General features: G+C 37.6%; 1 protein-coding gene across 3 annotated transcripts; it reads right to left on the reverse strand.

The window, feature by feature from the left end:
- Positions 1–506: 506 nt before the first annotated feature.
- On the reverse strand, positions 507–5,585 carry LOC127120522 (uncharacterized). Of its 3 annotated transcripts, none has more exons than XM_051050975.1 (7): positions 4,014–5,585; positions 3,577–3,807; positions 3,367–3,491; positions 2,334–2,428; positions 1,805–1,933; positions 1,132–1,293; positions 507–970 (listed from the first exon to the last, which is right to left on the reverse strand). In XM_051050975.1, the coding sequence occupies exons 2-7, from the start codon at positions 3,636–3,638 to the stop codon at positions 647–649; spliced, it is 897 nt and encodes a 298-aa protein (XP_050906932.1). In that variant the 5' UTR covers positions 3,639–3,807; positions 4,014–5,585; the 3' UTR covers positions 507–646. The 3 variants fall into 3 exon arrangements, with proteins under 3 accessions (XP_050906932.1, XP_050906931.1, XP_050906930.1); XM_051050974.1 differs by having other exon boundaries at positions 3,577–3,856; XM_051050973.1 differs by having other exon boundaries at positions 3,577–5,585.
- Positions 5,586–10,426: the final 4,841 nt, after the last annotated feature.

Below are 10,426 nucleotides of genomic sequence, written 5' to 3' on the forward strand. Positions count from 1 at the left end.
ACAAGTCATACAATTTCATAAAATTGTTTTAAGAATGAAATATTCAAATAAAGTGAAATAAAAGGTTTTATAATATAACAATAAGATTCAAAACAACACCTAAAAACACATACTCCCTCCATTCCATCCCATATCCCATAGAGTCCCATTCTACATGTCAATACCGACATCAATGAAATTTTTAATAAGAGGAAAATCCGTCGACTTTAGAAATCGTGAGGGTTCAAGTCCTTCTATCCCCAAAAGCCAATTAAATTTCCTCATTTTGATGGCCTTTTTTTTATTTAGTTGACATAGACTCAAGTAATTTCTTAAAATTAGGATGGTGCATCAAGAATGGTCGGGATAGCTCAACTGGTAGAACAGAGGACCGAAAATCCAGTAAATTTCATTTTTTAGATTCATTAAATAATTAATGTATCTGGTCTATATAGACCAGATACACTAATTATTTAATGAATCTAAAAAATGAAATTTACTTATAATATGAAAGGGAGGGAATACAATTGTTCAACAAATAGAAATAAGTACATAAGCATAAAGACCCTAAATAACAGAAGAGAAGTATGTTGCATCAGAATCACCACATATCCCACATATCCCAGTAAAGTCTTATCAAATATTACAACAACAAAAAACTAAACTTCTATAGTCTGAGTAGCCATCCACGTTTCCTATCATCAGACATAGCAATAAACATTTCCCTCCAATCAGGGTCCTTAAACTTTTTTAAGGCTTTTCCATAGATGTCATCTGAAATATCTTGTATCTCTTCAAGAGCAGACACACATTTGGTAAGAGAATAATCTGATGCAACATATGAAGTAGCCTCCACGTTCCTATCCATGTACCGCTCTGCTTTTGCCAATGTTTGAACCCGCCCTGAAAGTGCGTCTCCCATATGACGAGATGTAAACTCTTTTTTGGAGTTTACTTGAATGATTTGCTTTTCACTGTCTGCGTTGCGCTCCTTTAAAATTAAAATGACATGGCCATAAACACATTTCAGCAAAATGCCATCTCATTCTCAAATATCACAAAAATGGAATCTCCCCATGAAAACAGCAAAGTGGCACCCCAAAATTCAGAATTAGAAAGCAGCAGAGATGATGTGTATGTGAAGTATGTTACCTGTCCTGTATGATGAAGATGAACATTGGAAGGTGCAACAGAGGCAGGTGCAGCAGAGGCAGGTGCAGCAGTCGAAGCAGAAGCAGGCGCAGCAGTCAAGGCAGGGGCGGTGACTTGTGAACAATAGCGAGTGTTCTTCATATCTTTTTCAGATTCTTCAACCTGTTTAGTAACAACTAATCACAACCTCTTCTTGCGGTGCAAGGGAAAACATATATGTCATTGTGAACACTTAATAAATTACATTAATGTCTGAGCGATAGGTTTAACTATGGATAACTTTTGAATCAATTAATATGAAAATTGTATATACTAGCTCTCAAATTTAACAGTTTCACCTATGAAACTAAGACTCTACATTACATTCAAATGTCATAATATCACAAACTATGCTTTCGGTTTTTTTAACCTACTATCACCAACCAAAAATAAAACGACATCTAAATTATTGACATATATGCAACAAATATATCCTAAAGCCATTGTCACGTTAAATAATGTAAAGATTTCAAGTGTTGGTCTATGAAAGCAAGTATCAACAATGAATGAGAAAACAAGTTTCAACAATGAATGAAAAAACAAATATAAATGAAAATAAAACTAATAAATATTTTGACTTCAACCGCTGCAAGCCACAAATTAGAAGAATAACCATGACATAAACCCCACTTACATGTGCATTTCTAGTACCACTTTTGCTGTCACTTCCAAGAATTTCAGCTACTTCTGTTTCATCATCTACATCTTCTGGGACAGCATTCAGATTGAATGACCGATATTTCTTCTTGTCTCCATTTGCTGACTGCAAAAGAGTGAGCAGAGTATGCATTAGTATTGAGTAGATTTGCACACTTAAAAATTGAAATTTGAAGTACATACATATTTACATATATTCAAATTCTTATCAAATTTAATAATGTCACTCTTAAAGTAGTTCAATTTTTACCCACTTAACTATGATAGTTGACTGATTATGCAATATTTATGAAGGAACGATGTGAATTATAATTTCCAAAACTTTGGAGTCATAACCAATCAACGTCCAAAAATATAAATAAAATAGTATAAAACCATAATCATCAAATGTCTTCAAGTACTATCTAGGGACAATCAATATTCTAAGTAATGGAAAAGAGAAATATTTTTCATAACTTCATAGATCAGAAACAACAAGGTAAAATCAATTCAAAGCATGTCAATACCTCTAGAGCATTTGAGATCTGTGTGTTTGAGTTTGTGGAGTAATTCGCCTTTCGTTCTTTGAATACACCCCAGAAGAACGGAAAATTACTCGAATCTACCAAGCACAAAAGTAACAAGAACATAGTAAGAGAGACAAATGTAAACAAAAACTTTGGCGTAATTGAAATGAAATCATACATCATGACTAAAGATCAGTATTGTCGATGGCGCAGAGTTATTAATAGCGGCCGCTCCAGGCGCTATCCCGGGATTCTCTCCCAGTGCGGCAACCCTCCGCTACGGAGGAGCGGAGCGCATCCCAGTTTTGGATAGCGGACGGGAAAGCTGGGATCACGGGAGCGGTGTGCTTCCCGACCCAGAGTGGTTTTCTGCTTTTAGGACTTTTTTTAGTGCAAAAAGATCTTTTTACCCTTTAAAAAATTTAAAATTAGAAAATTTATTATAGTCATTCGTATTTTCTCTTCTCTCATTTGCGTTTTCACTTTTCTCCATCGTGTTTCTTCTGTTCGCTGCTTCTCGCGTTTTCCGCTCGCTGCTTCTCTTGTCCTAACTCCTCTTCCGCCTCAACTGCTTCAAGCTTCTCTCTATTTTTGTTCTACTCTACTTCTGTTTTCTGCTTTTCTATTTTGTTCTCTACCCGGTTCTTCTCTATTAATTGTTTTTCTATTCATTTTCAGGTTGTTTTTTTCATATAATTAGTCCAAAATTTTATTTAATCTACATTAAATATATAGGTAGATTATTCATATAATTAGCCCAAAAAGTTATCCCGCTATCCCATTTTTGAGGTCGGCCGCTCTGCTCCACTATCTGGGATTAATAACTCTGCGATGGCGGATGGCAATCCATGGCGGAGAGCCAAAATCCCGCCATATCGGCCGCTTTGCAGCGCTGTTATTGCGGACTATGGCGGAAAAATCCGCAATAGCGCCCAATATTTACCATTGCGGAGAGCCTAAAAACCGCCATGTATACCCGCCATAGCGGCCATGGCGCCGCAATTTGATAACACTGCTAAAGATAATATCTTACACTGGCTTTCCTTAGGCAGAACCTTTGATGGAAAAATTAAAAGATCAGCCCCGTCCAAATTTGCTTTCAGAGCCAAATCATTATTGGTGATGTAATCCATCAATCCTCTATAATATGTCAAATAGCTACAAAAAGAAGGAAAAAATTACTCAAAAGTGAACAGAACAAACCAATCTTGTTAGTTATAAAGGAAATGTCTACCAAACAAACCTATTAACATCTTTAGCAAAAAAGTAGAGGTCAATATGTTCCTTAGTGACTTGATTTCCCATAAAGAGAGAGAACCAGATCCTCGATCGAGGGAGTTCCTCCAGTATAATAATCTCGGGAAGACAGTTCACAAAATCAAGAATTTTCCCTGAACAAAAAGTTGATAGATTAGCTTGAAACCCATCACAAGTCCTTGCAATCCCTTCAATGTTGTGTATCTGAAATTTTCCTCTGTATGAATCATGATGAAAAAACATGAGAAACTTCATAGCAGTAAACCCTGACAGTAGAACAAAATAAATGGTTAAATAAAAACTGAAATTCTAGTAACAGATTATCGATGTCACACTGGATGTTATGACATCCAATTCTGCGCAGACAAGAATGATGCAGAACGTAAATGTAAAGGGCAGTAAATAACACAGACAATTGTTTACCTAGTTCAGTGACAAACACACCTACATCTGGGGGCTACCAAGCCAGGGAGGAAATCCACTATAAGCAGTATTAATTCAGGACTTAAACCAATTGTTTAATCCTATCACTTAAGACCTACCCAATGCAATTTCAATCTTAAACTAAGACCAGAGTTCCTATTCACTCCCCCTCAATCACCACAGTGATTACAACCTTTAATAAGTTTAAAGTTAATGGCGAAGTTATACTTCAAACAACTCTTGATTGTGCTTAACAGCTTTAATCAAGAAACACAGCACTCACACTTAAAAGCTTAGAGTGACACAACAATTACAACTCAATGAACACCCTAGTCCAATGCAATCATCTAGGTGATAATTGCTTGGCTCACAAATACGACCTAATACAAAACACAATTAAATTCAGCAGTGAAATATGATGATCTAATAAATGCTTCACGCTTCAAAACCTCTGAATTGCTGAAAGTAGGATTGTCATCCTTTTATAATGCAGCACTTGGTCTTTGTACTTGAATTTCCTAAAATTAAGGTTAAGCAAGTTAACCTAATTTCCACATATTAAAGTGCTAACAAATAGGCTATTTGTTAGGTCTATTAATTGTAGCACAGTTGTTAGTTTCCTGGATTTTAGCTCAGCTGTTAGATTCCTGAAAATAGCCTGAGATAAATACTGAAACAGAAAAACTAACTAGCCTACACTTTAGCATATGCTGTCAGGAATGAATGTTAGAACATAGGCCATATGCTAACTCTGTTATTCTCCTGAAAAACAGCCTGAAAGAAATACTGAGCTGTAACAGTAAAACCAACCAGCCTACAATTCAGTATCTGCTGTCAGGGATGAATGTCATAACATTCAGTTTGACATTCAGACAATAGGCTATATGATAGGTCTGTTATTCTCCTGAAAAACAGACTGAATTAAATACTGAGCTATAACAGAGAAATCAACTATTCTATAGTTCAGTATTTGCTGTCAGGGATGAATGTCATAACATCCAGTTTGACATTCAGCAAACCCTGTATTAACTAATCCTGCAGCATACTACTCAAGCATGTCATGACATCAGTCAAGACATCAGAGTACAGTTAGTGTTTTAACACAAAATGCAGTCAATCAAAAACATCTACAAACTCCCCCTTTGGCAAATTTTTGGCTAAAACAACTTGGCATCACAACAGAGTTCAAAGCAGCGGAATACACACATCCAAGCAGAGAATTAAATTAGCTAATACACTCATCACACATAGAAGTTGAACAGCAACACACTCAGCACACATAGAAGTTGAACAGCAACACACTCAGCACACATAGAAGTTAAAAACTTCAAACAACAGCATAACCTCTGGTAGAGGACCTTCAACTTCAAATAAATTTGTTCAAACAAATCTGTTGTCCTGGGGTACAGGTGTTACTCCCCCTTTTTATCAAAAATGTTGTCAAAGCAACACTTAATATTACAGACCAAAACAAAATAAATTACACACAAATTTCAGAAACACAGGAAATGCTTTATTCATCTGACTCAGAGTCAGCATCATCATCTGTGCCATCATCAGGACTAGCATCCTCTTCTCCCTCTGCACCTTGTCTTGCACCTCCTTCTGCAGCATCAGCAGCTTCACCAAGCATATCACCTTCAGTCATCTCCAACTTGCTAATCAATTTTTCCAAATTGAGCTTCCTTGCCTCTAGCTCCTTGCACGTTTCTTTGAGCATTGCAATGACAGCAGCTTTACCTGGTTGATTGCTAACACTTGATGTCTCACCTGTTGTCATGGCAATGTCAGGAACATGGGTACCTAGGAACAGCTTATGATTGAAGGACAAAGGATTGTCTCTTTTCTTCACAGAATCAGTCTTTGTTAAGATGTTTGGAAACTGATTCAACACAATACCACATATGAGAGAAGGAAATGCTATAGGCCCCTTCACACTGAAGCTTCCTGCATGCTTCAAGGTTTGATCAAAAATATAGGTTCCATAGTCAAAATTGGCTTTGGTTCCAACAGCATATATGAACTTTCCAAGCATTACAGCAACTGTAGATTTATGATTGGTGGGCACCCAGTTAGCAGCTCCAATTTTGTGCAGCATTGCATACTTGACACTCAGTTTGTTGGCCACCAATTTACCTTTGAGAGGCCACTTCCTGACTTGATTAGCAGTGATGACTTGACAAATTTTGTTGTCAGTCACCTCAAGCTCAGGTTGAGCTACATCAGGCCTTCCCAAATACATGTTGATCACTGAGGGAGAGAAGTTTACACACTTGCCTCGCACATACACTTTTCTGAATTCCTTAGACTTTCCATCAACATATTCTTCAGACACATTGACAATAAATTCCTTTACTAACGTCTCATAGCACTTTGAGAACTGAGCCACAGTCTTCATTAAACCTGCCTCTTGAATAAGGTCCATAATCTCCTTACGTTCCAGGACATTCTGAGCCAATTCCCTTTCCAAAGCCAGTCTCTTCTGATAAACATATTTCTACCTGTTTACACTTGAAGCAAAATGGAAAGATATGTTGTCAATTGGCACCTCAGGGACGCTAGCTGCAAGCTTGCTAGTGGTTGGCTTCTTCTGTGACAAAGTGTCAGGGACATCACATGGAACATCTGAGTCAGACTCAACAACAACAGCCTTGGTCTTCTTTTTCTTGGGCACCCCTTTGCTCCAAGATTTTGTTGGACCATGACCTTTCCTCTTGAGGGAACTCTCGACTGCCACCTTTGGATTGGGAGAGGTTGGCACATCAATCTTCTTTCTGGGAGACCTTTGAGCCACTGTTTTCTTTTCTCTCCTAGTCCTAACCCTTTTGGCTATGCTAGGGACAACTGAGGCCAACAACTCATTATCAGAAAATTCCTCCAGGTCTACTGTTTCAGCTTCACAGTTAGGGTTGTCACTGACATCATGAGTGACACGGACTTCCTCACCAACCACATTATCTAAGGGTTTGTCAACATTTGACCCCTTTTGAGCATCAGTTTGCTCAACATCATCAGAGACATTCTTTCCTAAGGGCTCTGTATTTTCTTGATACGCAACATTCTTAGGTACAATAGTGTTTAAGGGAATGGAAACCCCAAGGACCTTATGATTACCAGACAGTATTCCAGTCACCATAGTTGCAATGGCATTGTGAACATACCTGGAACCTTCTCTGGTTCGTTCATCAAGAGCGATTTCTAAGGAGAAGCCTGATACAGTTTCTTTAGGTCTTCTTGCATGTGAGGCATTCGCAGAGTCAGCAACAGGATCTTCTCTGCATGATTCAGAGCTAGAGGAATCAGACATGTTCTTGGAGGAAGATGAGTTGGATTGTTGCGACATGATGAATATCTTAGAGGCGAAATGAAAGGTTTCTTTGAGAGAAAGATTGTGTGACTGAAAGATGAAGCGATGGAAGAGGTAACGCTTGTTGCTAGAGCAATAGCTATTATTTGTTGACCAATCAGAGCATACTCTCACATGTTTAATAATTTGAATTATTAAACAGTAAATAACTAACATCATTAGTTGCTATAATTTCTCAGGAAGACATATTCCCACTTTGCCCTTTAAATTTTCAAACTGAATAGCATCCAATGTCATGACATTCCGAGTGACATTGTACCCAGTCTGCATCTGTTTCATCCATACCAGTTGGGAACAACTGCTACCAGATTCTATGTACTTAGCTTTTGCAGTGGATAATGATACACACTCCTGTTTCTCCCTTGCAACTACACCATTTTGACGAGGACTGATAGGTGAGGACAACTCATGACTTTCAGTCTGCCTAGGTCCCATTAAGTCCATGGGCAAAAGTTCCAATATTTTGGATATTTTAGGATGTTCAAGCTTAGGATGTGACATCTTGATTAGCTTTCCCACCTGACATTCTCCACAGACTTTTCCTTCATCCATAGGCCGCTTTGGGATTCCTCTAACTGCTTCCTTGGATATGCTCTTCTTCATTCCTCTTAAATGAAGATGTCCAAGTTTTCCATGCCACAGCTTCACTTCCTGTTCTTCCTTGGCTAAGGAGCACATTGAGGAGTAGTTTGGGACTTTAGGTTCCCATAGATAGCAGTTATCTTTGGATCTGGATCCTCGCATAACTTCCTGATTATCTTCATTCATCACAACACATATTTCCTTAGTGAACTGAACATAGAAACCTTGATCACATAGTTGGTTTATGCTGATGAGATTAGCAGTTAGTCCTTTTACTAACAGCACATTATTCAGTTCTAGAACTCCAGGACTGTCCAGCTTACCAACACCTTTGATTTTTCCTTTAGCTCCATCACCAAAGGTCACATACCTGGTAGTATGAGGTTGTATATCCACCAAAAAGTTCTCCATACCAGTCATATGTCTTGAGCAACCACTATCAAAATACCAGTCTTCTCTGGTAGATGCCCTTAGAGCTGTGTGAGCCAATTTAGCAACCCATTGTTGTTTCTTGATGGGGGCATTATGCTTATATGCCTTCTGCTTAGGTCTGACTTGAGGGGTCTCGTTAGGATAACCATGCAACCTGTAACAGAAGGGTTTTATGTGACCAAATCTACCACAGTAGTAACATCTCCATCTTTGAAATTTCTTCTTCTGATGGTTACTCCTCCTGTTTCTCTGATGTTGTGACATTGGTTGTGACTTCTGCTTGATTTTCTAAACTTCAACCTTTGAGCTTTTGCGTTCAGTTGAGGATTTCTTAACAAAGCCTAAACCAGACATGGTTCCTGATTTCTATCCCACCTTTAGAATCTCTTCCAAAGTGTCAGTTCCTTTATTCAGCATTCTGATGGATTTTGTCCTTTGATCTAGCTTAGAAGTTAGCACGGTTATCTCACCATTTAGACCATCTATGATTGTCAGATGCTTCTTCTTCTCAGCTTCCAGCTCCCTGATGATTTTCTTCTGCTTTTCTCCTTGTATACACACTTCTACACTTTTGACACATAGCTCTTTATATGAAGCAGCAAGCTCATCAAATGTAAGTTCATCTCCACTTGAGTCATCATCAGATTCACAAACACTAGTTAATGCAATGACATGTTTTGCAGATTCTCCTTCTGATTCACTCTCAGAGTCTTTATGCAGTTAAATTTTTATAAGTTTTAACTATTAACTAAATTAAAAGTTACACATTTGGAAACCTAAGTAACCTAAATTATCTAGTTTCACAAATATATCTTCAAACCAAGATTGCAAGGAAGTTCGAATACTACTTATGAATACAATAGAATGTGTAAAACACAAATCCCTTTATCATCAAAAGCTTTTTAATTCTAGTGGCAAAATGATTCTTCACATTCTCCTAATCGCCGCCAAACTCCGTTCATACAAGGTCAAACAATTCAATATACATGTGATAGAGTATCATTTCTAAGAAAATTAATATCATCGAAATTGAAGGGTAAAAATGAAGATAAAGCTCTAAGTTTGAACTATGTACATATCAATTCAGAATGACTAATTGAGCTAGCATAAATTGGAAGGAACAGAATACTATACAGTAAATTGAAGAAAAATTGATGAGAAATTGGTAGAATAATATGAAAGGGAAGCATGAATGAAAGTGCATGCCTTTTTGTTTGCGGACGCTGATTAGAATCATAGAGGTATTTGAAAACCCTAAACTTTATCTTCAACCCCATTCCCCAATGACAGGAACGGAGTGAAGAATGTTGCAATTTTGATGCAGAGGATCGGTAGCCTCAAATTGATTGTTGTAATCGTAATCAAAGGACATGGTAAATGAGGGCGAGAAGAAAATGAGAATCAATTGTTCTTCTCCAGAAAGATGTAGTGTGTATCTTAACAAAGATTTCACAGGATCTGTATCACTGCAAGAATTAGTGAACATGTGGGTATAGAGAAGATGTGAAATCCTTAACTAAGAGATACTGCCTTGAGAAAGATAGCAACTGAAACCTCCCTACTAGCTTATGAAACCTCGTAGCACCTGTAGTGAGAATCTCTTTACTAAGAGAAAAAAAAACTTTGAATTATTTAAAATTCAATTACCAATTAACAGCTATAAGCTAACTTTAGGAGGCCCTACGTGAAGTCTTCGAACTCATTCGGACGAGAGGTTGACGTGCACCACCGGGTTTCCTTTTGAAAAGAATATGTATTTCTTGTCGATCAATTATTGAACCTTAGTTTTGAAAGCGTTGCAGCCTTCAATCGAGTGTCTTATTGATTCGGCATGATATTCATATTGCACATCGGGATGATACCCAAATGGGTATGATTGTGGCAACGGCTTAAGTGATTTGGGAACTACCAGTGAGCTTTATATCAGATTTAGAAGAAGTTGACTTTACGTCATAGGAATTGGTTTAGGATGGTTTTGATATTGATTTTGATATCTTTCCGTACTGCTTCGAGGTCTAGGATGGTTTTGATA

Source organism: Lathyrus oleraceus, chromosome 2, assembly GCF_024323335.1.
Source record: "Lathyrus oleraceus cultivar Zhongwan6 chromosome 2, CAAS_Psat_ZW6_1.0, whole genome shotgun sequence".
NCBI lineage: Eukaryota > Viridiplantae > Streptophyta > Magnoliopsida > Fabales > Fabaceae > Lathyrus > Lathyrus oleraceus.

Excerpts from the sequence above, each read along its gene's own strand:
- LOC127120522 (XM_051050974.1), bottom strand. The coding sequence starts at position 3,845 with ATGAAGTTTCTCATGTTTTTTCATCATGATTCATACAGAGGAAAATTT. Across the intron at positions 1,294-1,804 it reads GTGGTACTAGAAATGCACAT|GTTGAAGAATCTGAAAAAGA; the intron begins GTAAGTGGGGTT and ends GTTACTAAACAG. Across the intron at positions 971-1,131 it reads ATCTTCATCATACAGGACAG|GAGCGCAACGCAGACAGTGA; the intron begins GTAACATACTTC and ends TTAATTTTAAAG.